Raw genomic sequence first — 18,515 nt, forward strand, 5'->3', positions numbered from 1 at the left:
AATTTTTATGCGCATTTACAACGGAACATTTACAAAGTGTATTAAAATGGTCTAATTCTAATTTTGTATATATATTCCATAACAGTGTTTCATAATTAGGTTTCTATACTGATTAATGAGGTTTTGTGGACAGTGAGCAGGACCCACTGTGAAAAGTCCCTTACCAAATATGGTCATTTCGCCAATAAAGGCTTTAACTGGGATGACAAGAAGCACCGTCAGCATATATGTGCATGTTTGTGTGTGTGTGTGTGCATGTGTGTTAATGGTGCAAGACAAAGAGCAGATATAATTCAAATGCCTTGCTTTCAATTCGGCATTCACCATCCAATCGATGAGTCAATAAATCTTGGCGCGAAACAAAACGCAAAAAGACGATATTGAACGCGGGCATGCGATGGTGGGGTTTTATTTGTCCATCTCTCCCCGCATCCCCGGGCGGGCTATTTTATTTTTTTACATCGATTTCCATCTTAATTTTACGATCCATTCAAATGCTGTTTGATTTAAAAAAAAAAAAAAAAGAAAGAATGTTGCGGAAGAGCTAACGCTTCTTAGCGGGACAGATGGGCAGGACAAAAGGGAGGGTGGGGGGTTTGTTTTGAGTATATTTTTAGGAGGCAGATGGCTAACCTGAGAGGTCAGAGCAGGGTCAAGTTGGAGAACAAGGGATGCTCTACGAGGACAGGATTTTCTCATTTCCTTTGTACTTGTCTTTAGCGCCTCCCCCTCCCTCAAAGGAAAGCAAACAGCACTTTGAGCTCTGGCAAATGACGCAAAAGCTAATGTGCTAGCATATGTTGATGTTTCATCAAAGTATAAATTCCTAATGCAAAACAACATGAACACAGTGCGATTGTGTTAGCATTAGCTAACGTTGTCTTATTCTGCTAACACGTCAGGGATACTAGAGAGTGATAATCCTTTTTTTGGGCCTAGACAAACTGTAAAGTAGATTAGCAACAGCCATGTGTGGCGCCCGGCCGAGTCTTAAATACAGTATTATTGTAAGGTTTTGTTTGTTGTTCAACAACGACTGTTATTACAGTAGATCAATGTAGAACAAGACCAGCTAACTCGCCGTGTTTGGTAAAAAAAACTGAAAAAAATGTGGAAAATGTGTTCAATTAGTCATGTCACAGTTGATCTAAGCTAACATGCTAGCACATTTAGTGTCTGACCACGTGCAGAATGTCCACATTAGTGTTCTCGACCACCACGAACACGAGTCACAGTAATTCAATCACAGCAACTTACGATTGTCAATTTATGACCATGAGCTAAAGTGAACATGAATATTGTTGTCCGCTCTGTTTGTAATTGTTGCTGTGCCCTGTTAAAGTGGCAGCTGTTTGAAGGTTCAGAATTATTGTCATATCTGGGCTTAATTTCCTTAAGGTGTTTTGCAATACGTATATGTTAACATGGAGCTAGCTAGCTAACTTTGGGTATGAGAGGTTTGGGTAAACATGTTGATTTTTAAATATACAAAGTTAATTTAAACATTTTTGTCTTAATGTGTCAGTTTTACAGTAAACCTTGAAGAAAAAGGTTGAAGCTGGCAAGCTTTGGCTCTTATTGAGAGAATTTTGTAGCGATTATTATTATTTAGCGAGCGAGAACAGAAACAAAATAATACTGTTTTAATAAGTTGTAGTATGTATTAATAAGTGTAAATGTGTTCAAAGTAGATAATAAAACCGTTTTTTTTTTTTATATGGCCTCTCAATATCAACATCAAAGCATCATGGCCAGAACACTGATGATCCCCAGGGATCCAACACACCCACACCATGGACTGTTCAGCCTGCTGGCCTCTGGCAAAAGGTTCGGCAATAGCTTTATCCTGCATGCCATCATTCGTTCTTTATCAGCTCTATCCATCCATCTTTCCATGGAATGTACCGAATACCTCGCAATATCTGTACAATCTAAAATTACAAGACGACAAGCTAGCAGGCTTCACTTCAAATATTAGTCATCCTTGGTTTGTAAAACAAAATGGTGTCCAAAAAAAAACAACAAGCCAAAAAGTTCAATGTCAACAAGCTAGCCCCGCCTTACCTTGACTTTCTCAACTCGCAGGCAGCAGAAGAGACAGTTGTCATCAAATGACCAGTCGGACACTTCCTCGGGCTCGCAATCTGTTAAACATAGAGGCTTTATTTTGAAGGGTTCACAGGAAGTGGATGCACATACGAGACATTTGGAAACGAGTCGGCTGTCCAGATGGAAACCAGGTTGTCGACATGCCTGGCATGCGACAGTTTTACAAGATAATGTGTGAGAGAGGCTAACGTGCATGCTAACGAAATGATAGCCGTGACTCGGATATAGTGCGGGACGACGTGGCTTTTCTTTTTAACTAATAGGTTTATATCCAGAGCAGGCGACGTGCAGCAACTACAAATGTGATGAGGGCACAAACATCTCGACCAATCAGATGAGTTTACAACCAACCCCCCCCCACCCCCCACCCCTGAACCTCCGTATGAGGAAGGAGGTCAACATGTCACCCGGGAGTCATGTGACCCCTCCCCCCACCAACTAAGTCAATTTTTTTCCCGATATTTCTGGTTCGTCATTTTCAGTCATGCGTGATGCTAACATACATGCACAAACAAACAAACTTGCATTTTTATATTGACACAGCCTATTATTTTTAATGCATCAAACATGTTTCTTATAATATTTGGACAAGGTATATCATATTATACTCAAGTTACAATATTGTGACCAGTCTCAAATAACTAAATAAGAGAAATGTGAATTTGCTGTTGGTTTATTATTTTGGGCATGGCTTCTTAAGACTTTTTTTTTTGTGGGTCTGCTCATTTTCGTCATATTCTGTACAGTGGGCTTTGCTGTCTGCGGATGGGCCGGCCTGCGAATAGCAAAAATCCGAACAACTGATGCCAATTATAAGTACATTGAGGGGAAAAAGTATTTTTCAACCCCCAAAAGATCATGAGTAAGAGAGGAAGTGGCTGAATTTTCACCTACAAAAAATGTAAGCGCCACAATCGAGCTAAACAGAAATCATCAAACTCGCCGCCATTAGAACGAAAAGCTAAATGTTTTAAAACGCTACAATTTAGCATAGTCAATTTGTCTTGTATGCGTGCCTCAAATTATTTAGGTATCAAACAAACTCTTGAGCGGTTTGCCTTTGAAGGACCTCTGGAAAACATGACTAAATGGTCTCTTCAAAGCAAAATGGCGGACTTGCTGCATTTTTTTTTCTCGGGCTTCTTGAGACTTTTTGTGGGGGTTAATTAACTCATGCTGAAACATGTTTATCAAATGCCAAAGTTGCTTAGCAAAAACTAGCTTTGGGGGATGACGTTTTAAGACACACACAAAAAAAAAAAAACCCTGGTGCTGTTTGGCCATGAGCTTTCTCCGTACAGACTTACCATTATAAACTTATTTTGTATTTAGCCTTCATCCTTCTATCTTAATTAACACGTGTACACTAAAAAAATGTATAGCACACTCGTCTGTCCACAACAAGCTGCACGCTTTGTCCTTTGATAATAGCGGGATCCGTTATAGGAATAACGTTGCTATTATGTGCCGTTTAAAGGGTTAGCCATGAGCTTTCTTTGTACACACTGCCATTATTGTTTTGTTTCGTCGGCAGCTAAACTCCTTGTGTGTGTCTTCTTGTCCTTTTCCCTTTTTGTAACATGTTAACACTCGGAAAAGTAAAAGTCCATTTGTCCGTCATAAGACACCAATTTTGTCCTTTGAATATCATGTAATCCTTTCAAAATGAATGATGCTAAAAACGGCGCTAAAAACATTTCACTTTGTGCTGACCATCGTTTTATTTAGCAGTTAGCTGTGGTCTTGTGCTTCTCGCTTATTTCATGTGCTTATGCAAAAGCAAAGTAAAAGCGCACTCGTCCAGAATAAAACGCATGGCTTGTCCTCAATCCTTGTGAAATCAGTTCAGGAAAAAAAAAAAAAATGATACTGTATTACGCAATTTTGTATTTTTCATTATAGTTGGTTTTTTTTCGTGTTGACTTTTTTTTTTTTCAAATTCTGTTAGTTTTAATTTATTTTTTTTTTAGAGCAGATTTGTATGTTTTTATTAGACCCCAACCAACCCACATATTTGCAGATACATTTGGGGTAGGACCAATGCCCATATTTTTTTGTGGAAACATGATTCCTTAATCCCTGCGAATAGTAGAGTCCACTGTAGTTTCTATTTTTTTTTCCTCAAAAATGCTTCGTTTTCATTTAGTTTTAGTTGTTTTCTATATGGAGCATTTGTCGAGTGGAAGATAAAAAGGTCACAATGAGTCTTGTATAATAAACTACAATTCCCAAACAACTGTTGGACCTTCCTTCTTCCATACGGTCGCAGAGTAATAATACCGAAATAAACGCATTTAAAATCAACTCCGGAAGCTCATAAATTGACAAAGACAAAAACGAAGGATTTTTTCATTATCGGTATTTTTAGTTGGTTTTATAAAAGGAAAATGTTTCAGCTAGTTGCCCTTTTATTTAAAGCACTGCTGTATTTAAAAATTGTGTTTACGAAAATGAAAAGTTTCAGTTATTTAATTTGTTTTCATTAAATATAAAACGATTGGTATGTTTTTGTTTGTAGGTACCCAAACTCCTTGTATGAATTCTTGTCCCTCTCATTTTTTTTTAACTTGTTTACGCTAAATACACGTTTAGCACGCTCGTCCAATAATGAGACACATGCTTTTTGTCTTTTGGAATCCATTCAGGAATAATGACGCTATAAGGCGACGTTCAAACATTTAGCCACGAGCTTTCTCTGTGCAGACCATTGTTTTATTTTGTAGTTCGCCGAGCTCTTGTGCTTGACGCACGCTTTTTGCCCTTCGATCATTGTGGAATCAGTTCAGAAATAACGATGCAATTACGAGCCGTTTGAACGGTTAGCAATGAGCTTCCTTTGTCCATACGACCATTACAGAGGTAGCCGAACTCTTTGTTTGCGTTCTTGTCCTTCACCCTTTATTAACGTGTTGAAGTATTAGCACCCTTGTTTATAACGAGGAGCGTGTTTTTGTCCTTTGATTCCCGTCGAATCTGCTCAGAAATAACGACACACAACGTGCGGCTCAAAACGTTTACCCACGAGCTATCTTGGTGTAAACTACCATTAGTGCTTTCTTAAGTACAAAGTCGTTCCTTTTTGAGGACATTTTCGACCAGTCCATACAAAACAAATGCTAGAGCGTGAGCTCCGTGTGCGTGCGCGTGGGTCCGTGCGCAAGTGTGTGCGTTACCTTGGAAAAGCGTGCTATCTTTGACTACTCCCGGCCCAAACAAGCCTTCCAGGATGCTTTCAAAGCCTGCGAAGAAGAAGAGAAGTCACGTTAGCGTCCACACATCCATCAGCTAACAAACACTTGCTTTACAGAAACACTTTGTTGTGTGTGAATATACACATAATACGTAGGTGTGTGTCAGAAGTCTTTGTGCGGTTCATGCAAACTGATGATAATGATAATAAAATCATTGTGTCAATGCGGACTGACACGCACACTTATTTGCGACAATTACTAGACACACACACACGCACAAAGGCCAAGGTTTTGCAGGCACGTGCATTTGCCAAAATATCTATAAAGACAAGCCAGGAGCTTATTATGCGTTCCCACACACACACACACACACACACACACACGCACACACACACACATGCAGTCTTTCTTCTCTTTAGCACTATTACACTAGTGCACTAATGTCACTCACTTTTTATTAACTGTAAACACCTTGCTGTGGCTGTTGCCTAGCGACCGCATACGGTCCGACATAAAATACACAAGGCGGCATCACCGCCATATACGCGGCCCCGCCCCCCCCAAAAAAATCCACCTACACACCCCCCATCGACGCCCAACTCCCCTCCCCCCGCCGCCTCAACCTCCGCAATATAGAAATGAAATGGGAGGCAAACAAAGACGCATGTGTTGAAATAGGTTAGAAAAAGGTTAATAAAGCACATACAGTTTGTTTCTCGGGGCATAAACAAAAAAGTTCTCCCTACGGGATGCTAACAGACACTTCAACAAAATAATATAACGTTTTGCAAATGTGTCAAATTGTCATTTTCTGCTTCATGTTCCCGATCTGGATCATAAATACATAAATGGTACCATGTGTGTGCCTTTGCAAATCATGTCCAATTAGACACAAAAGCTGTGCCCAAATTCGCAGGCTGGCTCTTTCAAAGGCTCTTCCTCATATAGCCTCCGTGGGCCGCATCAAACCGTGGCGGATTTGGACAGGCCTAGCGTAGAAGAATAACGGCGCAATGGCGGCTACCAAAACGTGCTACGAAACAATCTCCACTCGGGGCCCGTCTCCGTGGAAACGAAGGTCAGATTTGAAGGCTGGATTGGAAGGGCACGCGGAATTCGGACATCGGCGTGTGGTCGAGGTGCGTCGGGGGTTGCGTCATGTGGCCGTCAGCCAATGTTGAAGAGCGCACACACTTCACTTGGTAGCGAGCGCTCTCTGACAAAATGACGTGTACAAGAAACAGCAGCACTCGCACTCAACAGCAACACGACAATAACACACACAAACAAATAACTCAATTCATAATGTTACTCAACAATCGTCACAAACGGGCTGCTAGTTAGCTTCAGGCTAAAATTCGTTGTTAGGCTAACGTCTATACATGACCTTGCGTAGCTACTGTTGTGTTGTGAATATTTTGGATGGTGAGTCTCAAAAACTTTTTAGAGCTGTTGCTACTAAAACTGGATTAAAACAATAGAGATACATAAAGAGATGACTAAAACATTATTACAACTAAAAAACATTTTCGGCCAATCTCAATACCAAGAACGTAAAGTATATTCTTGTGAACTCGCCAAGTACGGTCATCCTAAGAACGCACTTCAAAAGAACACGGGTCTCTACGTCAATCGGAACGGTCGTGTACTTGTTTTTTCTCCCACAATTTTTCAACTTTGTTTTCATTTCATCCAAACAGTGCATTTCGTGTAAAGTTTTAAGCAGAAAGAAAATACAGGTATGAAAATTGAAATGAAATGAAAATACGGGCATTTTTTCGATTTGTGTCTCCGGCCATATCCTATTTTCGTTTCTGAAATAAAATTTGAAAATCAAACTGTTATTGGACTTTCCCTTACCCGTCCCAGACATCCAAACGAGAGAACCAAGCTGTATTTCAATCTATTTTAAAACGAAAATCAGATAACGAGTGTTTTTTTCTATTTTTAATATCTGTTTCCAACCAGTCCTTCTATTCGAGCCCTCGTCGCACATACACAATGAAAGGATTAGTCAATAACCTGCTCAGTGTTGCTAAGCACAGTGTGAAAATGCCTTAAGGCAGGAACATCACAAAATGTGGAAAAAGGGCAACACCGGGCACACCGTCCCGGTGCACTGTAAATGGTGTTCCTCACCAGAATTCCGCAAGGTACGGTGTTGTGTGTTTCACTTTTCCGTTGGTTTATTTCGCAAATTTTATTTCAAAAGAAATAGAAAACAGCGCTAAACTTGCTTTCACACTTGTAGGACGATGAAGGATGTAAACAAGCAAAAAATCGTTTGCACTAAATGTAATGGACAGACCGGACTTTATGGGATATTATTATGGGATGTGATTGGCCAGATGAGATAACAGCCAGCCACGGGCGAAAAAGCTTACCAATGTAGGTCATACATACACACACACAAATATGCAAAAAAAAAATACAGAGACAGCAGACACACTGTATATGTACTGTACACACACACACACACACATATACACACTTATATATATATATATACATATACATGTTTGTGTGTGTGTGTGTCACTTCCACTCACTTCACAGTCCACACACACACACACACACGCATGGAGTGACTTCCAAAGGATGTAGACAACACACAAGTCCACTAAAACACACACGCATGAACGGAAGCATGTACACACAACTACGCAAACATTTGTCAAGTATGTTTGCAGAACACACCTAATTCATAGAGGACGACGATGGGACTGCACTATTTATTTATTATTATTATTATTATTTTGGAACTATTGAGGTGAAGCGTCGCCCTAAAACTTTTCGGTTAGCGTCAACCATTGTTTCTAAATATTTCAAATTTTCTCTATGAATTTGGATGGGATTGAAATGACCAAGTAAGATAACCAAAAAAAGCATACTTTTACTAACGGCTAAAAAGTGAACTAAATCAAACAACAAGCTAAACATTAATGAGCAAACACATTTTTGAAACCAACAAACAATTCAAAGGTTCACTGGAAAAAAAAAAAGTCTGTGTGATTTACTGTACAGTAAAAAAAATAATAAATGGACATTGGCTGCACACATTAAAATCATGTTTTCCCAACATGAAAATGGTTTCATTTTGTGCATTATTCATGTTGGGAAAACATGATTTTAATTCATGCAGCTTCTTTTTTTTTTTCATGTAAACCCAACAGATTCTTTTTCATTGCTTTCGCCAATGAACCACAAATTTCTGATGGATGAAAGTAAAAAAAAATCTCAATTTATTGCAAATAATCAATAATGTAAATTTTCATGTATTATTTATTTATATCATTTAGGTGAAACAGATGGGTTAAGCCTAACAACAACCCAGTCCAAAAAAATATATATATAATTTTTATTTTTTTTTTTAAAGAGTGAAGTTTCTCAAGAATTCCGAGTGAGGAAGCTTGTGTGTAGTCAGGGAGCGTATGTGTAGGAAGAGTATGGAATGTTGATGTTTCTTGTGACTAGTGCACGGCAGTTAAATATAGCGCAGCGTGAGCATTCATAATTCAGCATGACCAAAGCCTCGTTCTCGGCCAATCAATAGCTCATTAGGGCCAAAGAGCAGGCGGAAGGGGGGCGGGACTTAGGTCGCAACCGCACTTGACATCCATTCAGCTTCATTCATTATTTACATGCCTCGTTTAGCTGTTAGCATTAGCATCGGTTCCAAAACTGATAGGGAAAAAACGAGCCACAACATTGCTGGCTTCAAGACAGTTTCTAGCAAAACCCGTTCAAGGAAAGTTTCAGGAGCGATAAACAGGGTTTGGTATTTGTTTTAGAAGTGAACTGTTTGTGCACCACAAACTCTGCCTGGTAACAAGTGTCAAATTGGACTTATTTGTTGTCTGAGTGCATATTAATGTCGTGTTCAGCTGTGTGTGATGAACCAAAGGAAATACCGGTAACGGACTTGGGGGCACAGTCTGTCTAGCAACAATTTTAAAGGAAGTGATTTACGTTCTTGCCCCAATTCGCAAAGAAAAAAGGGGATTTAAAAATCATGCCCCACAAACAACACGAAACAAAAAATATAATATATATATATATAATAGTCGGTCTAACTTTTTTGTGGGCTTTGGGGCTCGTATGATTTTTTTCCCACAAACACTGTCTAGCAACAAACTCGTTATTTTCATTGCATAAAAAGACATTTTTACATTCTAGTTCCAATTTGCTAAATAAATGGTAATTTTACGTAGAAATGGCGACACTATTAGGTGCCGTTAATATGTTGGAAATGCTACGAAATCGTTTTGTGCAATATTTTGGTAGTGAAACATTTTGTCCTTTGAATGACAGCGAATCCGTTCAAAAATGGTAACAATATCACATGGAGTTCCCCCCCGAACATTCTAACCTCAATAACCTCAGCTGCTTTTATTTCGGGGACGACAGGGCAACCTTTGTAGCCGATTAAAACCGCAACATGGAAAACATGCTGTGCGACAATGACAGACACGCCGTCAAAATTCCTAATGACACGGCGATATCACATGACACGTCAACTGATGTGCCGTTCTTTCACACACATGCACTTCCATAGCTGCTTTAAGTGGAAATAATTTGCAGAATAATTTCGACAAGTCTTCTTATGGTTTGTAACGTCTGTTCCGGGGCACGGTCGTCTAAATTAGGGCAGTCATTTTGACACGCAACATTTGTTATTTACTGAAACATTTTGTCCTATCTGGTTGAGTACGATCGTTAAGATCGGCATAATACATACATGTACATGCTAAACTCAAAGTTGCTGTTAATTGTTTAATGTTAATTTGATAACAAAATATTGTAGCCTATAATTTTAAAAACGAAAAATTTTGCGTTTGTTGACTTTTTTTATCTTCAAAGATAAAACGAGCTATTCTTATTTGGGGTGAAAATTATTGTGTTTTTTTCAGTAGCGCCATGCTAACTATGCTAAGTACTTAGCTTCTACAAAAAGAAAATCTCATTGCTAAAAGTTTTAATGACATAATAGTGTAGCCATTTCTCAGCGGATTCCACAGCAATCAAAAGCATAAAATGTGTGTCTTCGTTTCACACAAGGCTGCAATTGTTTTATTATTTTTCTTTTTTTGCTCAAACACTTATCAGTTACGAAAATATTGGACTTTTCCAACAATAACCGCAACCCCAATGACATTACAGCAACACACGTGACTACGGGGAGAGATTTGTCTCAAAATCATTCGCACAAATACATTCTCGATTTTCACGTGTTTTTCAGATCCAATCGTGTCTATAAGTGTACGTCCGTGTGTGTACACAAATATCTGAGGAATGACGCGAAAGAGGAATAATAACCATGTGTACACGATGAACCAAAGGCATGGCAACACACGCACGCACGCACACACGCACACACCCTAAACGCAGCGTGTCGATTCAATCTGAGGCTTCTCGGTGAACCAAATCCTTAATCTCATCTCATCTTTTTCTCTCAAGAAAAAAAGCAGGATGAGCTCAAAAGGAGGCTGTCACGCACACACACGAACACAAACAAAACACACACAGACTCAGAATTCCAATCAAACACTCGCCGGATTGCTGGAGTTTGCTATCGATTGTACAAATCAACACAGTAATTCATAGCCACGCCCCTCATACACAGATATACACACACGACACGCTGCGGAATTTTAACATGATGTTGTGTTACATTGTGCTACCGCAGCAACACAGCACAAACAATCAGCTACAAAATAGTGCTAAATGTATGTTAAATAGCATCATGCTACTGTTTAGCAACAAAATGCTATATGCTGTTGTCCAGCAACAAAATATGGTAGCATCAAACTACTGTCACCACTGTTGGAAAAGCTCGTCATACTAAAACAAAATAGTGCTAAATGTTAAAATCACACGTTAGTCTTTCTGCGCAAAAAAACAACAACTTTGAATGCTAACGTCCCACGGAAATTTTTCAGTTAAACTGCCGTTTGACAAGACAATTCTAGATGCTGACATGATACTACTGTAAACAAATAACACATAGCTGTTGATCAGACACAAAATAATGTTTACAACTTTTATTTAGCACCAAAATAGCACTAAATGCTAATGTCACGCCACTGCTGTTGAGTAGCAAAATAGCGGCTAACTAATGTCATTCTGCTGTTACAGTATATCAACGTTGATGTCATGCTTTCATACGTTTGCTCATCAACCAAATAGAATTGCGCCTCATAAAAAACAACAGTACCCACAAACACAATCACATTCAAACTCAGCTGTTGGTCATTTGAGTGAAATTAGCATGCTAATGAGATAATTAAGCGGTGAGGACCAGAGAGAAGGCCGCTCGGTGCTGACCGCCACTAAACCTTCCAAAGTGACGTCAATCGCCAAGAAAGCACCCATCGAGCGCGTGAACATGCTAACAAGAAGCTAATTGATAGCAATTAGCAGCAAGTTGGGGGGTTGACGGGGGCTGAAGTGGGCATCTTTAACATGCACATTCTTTCATTCTGCGGCAATTAATTTCGGAAGACGATTAAGTGAAGGGTACATTTTGCTAACGATTAGCGAGTCCCGATAGAGGCAATGTCTCCTTAATGCTAACTTGGCAGCTTTCTCGGCAAAATTCGCTGGCTGTGTCCAAATTCATAGGCTGCGTCCTCCGAAGCGGTGGCTAAATGGTGTGAATGCTTGCATGAAACTCAACAAAACAGCAAAATGCTAACATCACATATACGCTAACCTCATAATACTTTTATTCAGCAACAAAACACCACTAAATGCTCACTAATGCTAACTGCTGGCATCACCCTAAATCCTAACATCATGCTAATGTCATTCAGTGCCCAAATAGAGCTAAATGCTAAACAGTGCTACATGCTAGTGAGAACTTCCTTCAAGTTGGACGACAAAGAAGACTTCGGCGTGGTTTTCCAAGGGGCATCAAGGTCGCACAAAAAAAAGAAAAAGAAAAGGAAGCACCACGCGATGGAGGCGGCCGCGGCTGCGAGACTCATTGAGAGTCTCAAACAAAAGAAGAATGAGCTTGTGAGGCGCACGGAGAGCAAGGTAACATTTTTTGTATGCTTTTTCTTCCAGCGACCTTCTTTAAATTCCTTCCAGGCGGCGGAACAAATTATTCCTGTGAAAAGACGCCAAATGAAAAACGCGAAAACATTTCTATATGGGGAGCTAAAGCGGCGACCTTGCCTTTTCACTTTCACCGACAAGTACTTTTACCGAGGTGAGCAGCAGGTTGACGCGATTCTCGCAATCAAACATTCTCAAAGAAGAACGCGGTCACATATTTAGTTGTTTTGTAGATTAGAAATTAAAATAATTTTAAATAGTTTTGTATCATTTTTTCCCCCTTTTTTTTTTAATTCCTCATGCTGGATTGCTAACTTTGTTGACAGGATTCTAACAAAATTATTTTAAAAAGGCGTATTACCTCATTTTATGGAAAACAATATTTTTGTTGTATCTAAATAAAAACTAAACACAAAATTTCACAATTTAGAGGGAGAAAAGTCTTAAAAGTTTTAAATGGAAAAAGTAACTTTTTGGAAGCAGTATAGACGATAGATGGATAAATTATTTATAATATATTCATTCTTAGACATGCCCCACATGCACACAGTTTAGTGTCCATGTGTTTCATCTTTGATATTGTCTAACAGGTAAACATATTTTGTTTCAACCAACACTTCTGATTTGTCCCTCCCAGTTGAAATTTACTGTAAATCTAACATAAAACAAAAATGAACAAAGCATTGTATTTAAGCTAAGCACTGTATTTAAACACCAAAATGTTCAACCAAACCATATAATTTAGCCTAACGAAAGTCCCCCAATTTAATAGTAAGACGCCAAAAGCCAAAGTCGAGCTCAAAGAAGTTAGCATCAATGTCGGGATAATTATGAAGCTTTAAACAATTGCTTCTTTAACACAAAAGGAGCAACAACATATACAAACAGAAATAATACTCAAAGACGTATTTTCTCTGCTCTGTTTTGAACAACGACAAATTACTGGAATTTTAGTATCAGTAGTTGGAGACCATCTCTGCCTCCTCGTCTTGCTCTTAACTGTGCTCCATCTACGTCGAGTAGACCTCAGTGCTGCCAGGTATGTTGTGGCACAACAAGGTACTACACTCTAAATTCGGACTTCCCAAAATATTAAAACGTTTTTTTTTTTAAACAAACATGTTCGTATGTATGTAGCGACGCTACACTCGTTTAGCAACATGCTAGCTTTACTTTGCTACCCTGTTAAAGTTTATACACACAAAGTGTGGATGTAATGCACGCACACAAGTACAAACACACAAAGGCAAACATGCACGGACCTAAGCAAATGATGGCGAGCATCAGATTTGTCGTGACATCACGCCAAGCGAGCAGCTGAGCTCGTGGAGAGCAGAAAATCCAATTTGCGCAGACAGGACACCTCGGCTACCTAACACAGTGGGCACACAGTGGGGGGAGGGGGCTTTATTATTATTTTTTTTAAAGCTTTTAAAGCTCCTGATTTAAGGCAGAGGTGAGTAGGCCGCGAGCTAAGCCAAGACAAAAAAAATATGCAGATGTGTTTCATGAACAAAACATATTTTGGGAAGAAATTAAATAAAAACATACGGAAAGAAAATGTATTTTAAATGTATATTTACAATATTTATACTGTTTAAAATCAAAACCAGGAAGATTTTGCTGTTTTGCTGAGAAAAAAAGCCACTTAGATTTACAATATTTAGATTTGACAACTCTTTAAAATGTTTGTCTGCCAGATTTTGATTTGACTTTATCCATCTTAATATTTAGGAGAAAAATACAATAACAAATTTGAATTTACTTAAAAGTAAATTGATTTAAGATTACATTTTACAATGTTTGAATTATACCTTCTTATTTATATTTTAAAAATATATATATTTTAGGTTTCTTTAAAAATAAAATTTAAATGTACATGAAAAAAAACTTAATAATATAATAATTAATAACAATATTAATATTCTTTAGAGCCCAAACAAAAAGGAAACACAGTTTTGTAGTTTTTCTTTTTGAATTATATTTATCAATTTTAATTTATATACAAACTATTACAAAAAATGATTTACAATAATTAATATGTACTTTGAGTTTTTTTTTTTTATAAATTGACTTAACATTTAATTTACAATTCACTGCTATTATATTTACATTTGACACTTTGTTGTTTGTTTTATCGGAAAGAGGAAGAAAACATTGTTATTGTTTACCACATTTTTGTTTACTGTAATTCAATTTATTTATTTTTTTTAAATCCACTGATAACCTACGAGACTCAGTCACATGACATGAGCTTTCATTTTGGGATGTTAGGCCAAAGCTCCCAAGGCTGTCTGCTGAGCCGCTGGGGCACGTGGGTAAATTCCTCCTGGGATTTAAAACCTCGGGATGAGACAAAGGGGAGCACGCGTGAGAATAAAAGGGGGGTGGGCGGCACCGCTTGAAAGGTTGCCTTTACACGATCTTCTTCAAATTAGCGCCACACACAATGCGTTGAAAATTAGGCCCTCAAAGCCAATTTCTCTTAGCGGCATGAAATTTGGTAGACATGTCTACCATGAGTTGACTCACAAAAAAGTTTCAAGAAGCCATACCCGAAAACACACATAAATTCTGCCATTTTGGTTTGAAGTGGCCATTTTAGGCTTAATACGGCCTATTTTTGCTCCCTGGTGTTTAAAAAATAATAATCTGCCCCTAAAGCCAGTTTCACTCAGCAGCATGAAACTTTGTACCCGTGTCTGTCATGACTAGACACACTAAAAAGTCTCTAGAAGCTATGCCCAAAAACACACAGGAAGTCGGCCATTTTGGTTTGAAGCAGCCGTTTCAGGCTCATATTGGCCATTTTTCCAGGGATCGTTTTTGATTATGGTACAGACACACTGATTATTTTTCATATCGAGATTTTTATTTTTATTTTTTTTACTTTTCCCTGCAATTCTCTGTCAAGTCTCCTTTTCTCTTCCTCACTTTGACACCTTGAGTCGTCCCTTGCTCACTTTCATCATCATCTCTTCTTTAGCTTTTCTACGCCTTCCCGTCGTCAAGGAAACCAGGCATTTTCCCGCTGACAGTACACGCTAAGATAGGTGGCACAAAGGCCACACGCACACAAAGAGACGCGCACACACGGCAACAACAAAGCGACACAAAGGGATAAAGACACATAGTGGGGTGACCACTGACTCACACTTAAAGAGAGCAAGAAGATGAAATGAACCAGTAAAACCAGCGCGCGCACACACACACACACACACACACACACACACACACAAAATCGATAAAAGTGGCGTCTTTGTGAGAAAGTTCTCATTAATCCCATTTTGTATTTTTTCCTGCAATTTTTCAGTTGTTTGGTGAATGTTACTTTTTTAATGTGTTTTTGCACGTTACGAATGTGTTTTTAAATTCCATCCATCCATCCATCAATGATGGCCGCATTTTTCTGAGTTTTTAAGGTATTTTGAGCTTAGATTTTTTTTTTCTGTGTTTTGTACATGTTTTTTTTTTAATGTTCATTTGTTTGTATGCAATACAAGTTTTGGTGTTTGTGTGGCTTTTTTATCCCGTTTGAATGTGTTTTGGGAGTTTTTTGTTTTTTTTTGTAAATCTTTTGGATGTGTTTTTATGCATGTTTTACTACGGATTTGGACATGTGTTTTTGCATGTTTCAAATTGAGGTCTTTATGTGTGATTTTTTATGTATTTATTTTTTGGGGGTCCATGTTTTAATTGAAGGTGTTTTTGTACTGGCCGCTGTCAGCCAGCTGTGAGGATTGTCTGAAATGAGGGTGAGCTAACGAGGTCAGGGGGCCCCGAGCTGTTAAATCAAAGACATATTTTGGACTGGCGTGTGTGCGTGTGTGTGTACGTGCGCGCATGCGTGTACGCGCACTGGTTATCATATGATGTTCACATGAAGCAAAGCTGCAGGCGGAAGACAAAGAAGCTCACAATGTTCTTCTTCTTTGTCTTCTCGGAGGATGTCTTGCTCTCATTTGGACATTAGGCAAGTCAACTCTGACCTATTTGCAAAAGCACCGCTGCACCCCCCACACTACTGCAACTACAGCGACCCCCCCCCCCCACACACACACACACATTGATACTGTAGGTACGCTCACGGGCAGCAAGCTTGGTGGTGGCCAGATGGCAGCATGGAAACAGCCCAAGATAAAACATGCAGACAAGAACGTGATGCGCTTTAAAAAAAAGAAGAAGAAAAAAAAAGACAACAACGGACACTTCATTAGGTACGCCACTTAACTCATTCACTCCCAGCTTGTTTTCACAGAAGCAATCCCCTTCACTCCCGGCTGTTTTGCTGGATTTTGACTGATTTTGCAAGGCCCATAGAATATTGTGTTCTATTGCTATAAAAACATGGAACTTACCATTAGAAAGATTAGAGTCTCTTCTTTCAATGTATATTTCTATCTGTTTACCTTTTGCAGCAATTAGCATTAGAATATAGCTAAGTTTCATCATTATTCACAAATCTATTTAGAAATGTGAGTAAATTAGCTTTTTTTTCAACATGGCCCCTGGTTGATCTCTTTTACTCTGCTGCCACCTGCTGGCCATTTGTGTAATAACTTCCATTACTTCAACCGTGCTTTGCAGTTGAGAGGCTGCATCAAAGCCTTCTGTATGTTCTAGCATTTAAAAAAAAAAATAAAATAAATTTTAAACTTATAAATTACGACTTTGGGGCACATTTCAATTAAAAATGTAAAGTGGCTTCAAGATGTCAAGGTGTAATAAATAAGTAAACTAAATATAAAACAAAAAGTGTAACATTTTGTGTATTTAAAACAATCAACAATTTTGCCTTAAAGTAGCACTAAGGAACTTTTCAACCTTAATAAAAAAAAAAAACATAACTCTTCTGATGAAACATAGACTTAAAACTAGTTCAATGGTACCTTTGCCACGGCCTGAGGGGGTCTGTATCATTTTTACTGGCACTAAGCAACTTTGAGGAGGATGGTAGGAACAGTGCCACACAAAAAACGACAAATGTCTTGACCCGGATGAAAGGACAGTAAAGGATCAACGTTGGCCCGGATTTCACTCGCTGGAGTGAGCTAAAAAAAACAAAAAACGATGCAACGCTCATGTCATTTGCTTGTCCTCTTAGAAAATGTGGTCTTCCTTCAAACATAACAATACCGCTACTGTGCATATGGCACCGCCATAATCAACATAAACTGAAAGTTCCTTAGTGTTGCTTTAAGAATGTCCCCGTTAGCTTAATGCTAACACTTAATGGAAAAAGTCATTGATTAGCTATCACTTCGATAGTCGCATTGTTACAACCCTTTAAAAGCAACTGATATTTGTACGTCAACAAATGTAGACGGACCATAAAAAAAGTAAAAGGACACTTGCTCCGACAGTCGTTGTGAAACTCTTCTTTGTTTGCGTCTGCATGACTGCGTTATACCGCCCCCCCAATGGCCAAGTCGCACACACCGGGAGGAGCCGTAATAAATCACACATTCTGATTGATTATGTTATTGCTGTATAACATTATACAGTGCTGCCTTCTTTAATTAATTAAAATTGAAAAACAACTTTTTGCTGTTTGTTTGTTTGTTTTTTGGAAATGCTGGAACAGATTACTGTAATGTCATTTCCATTCATTTAATTGCACAAAGATGATCGGAACAAATTACGGTACACTCATACCTTTGGAAACCATTGTAATTAATTAATTAATTACTTTATTTTAAAAATATTTATAAGTAGAAAAGTTAGGATTTGGGGGATTTTTTAATTTTTTTTTTTAGATAGACCTGTACTTTAAATCTTTATACATGTACAATTATTTTGTCAGTGAGGGCTGAACGCAGAAGCCATTTTGGAGGCTTGAGTGCTCCACTGAGTTTAATGGGGCACGTGACACACACACACACACACACACACACACACACACACACACGCACACAAACACACACAGTGTGCAGACCCTTCAGGGAGCATGCCCAGAACAATATCTGACATATCACTGACCCAGACCTATATAGACACACACACACGCACGCACCCACACCCACACACACGCACACACACACGCACACACACACACACACACACACACACACACACACACACACACACACACGCACACACACACACACACACACACGGGGGGGGGGGGGGGGGGAGGTTTAACAACTGGTCATAAATA

At 38.8% G+C, this 18,515-nt stretch overlaps 1 protein-coding gene across 4 annotated transcripts in view; it reads right to left on the reverse strand.

The window, feature by feature from the left end:
* lcor (ligand dependent nuclear receptor corepressor) overlaps positions 1–18,515 on the reverse strand; it is a 54,717-nt gene that overhangs the window by 17,634 nt on the left and 18,568 nt on the right. For all 4 annotated transcript variants that reach the window (XM_077569832.1, XM_077569831.1, XM_077569834.1 and 1 more), the window contains 2 exons: positions 5,283–5,348; positions 2,065–2,144 (listed from right to left, as the gene is read on the reverse strand). In XM_077569832.1, coding sequence (XP_077425958.1) covers positions 2,065–2,144; positions 5,283–5,348 — 146 coding nt within the window. The remainder of the gene's footprint in view (positions 1–2,064; positions 2,145–5,282; positions 5,349–18,515) is intronic.

Source organism: Vanacampus margaritifer, chromosome 7 (genome assembly GCF_051991255.1).
Source record: "Vanacampus margaritifer isolate UIUO_Vmar chromosome 7, RoL_Vmar_1.0, whole genome shotgun sequence".
In the NCBI taxonomy this organism is placed as follows: domain Eukaryota; kingdom Metazoa; phylum Chordata; class Actinopteri; order Syngnathiformes; family Syngnathidae; genus Vanacampus; species Vanacampus margaritifer.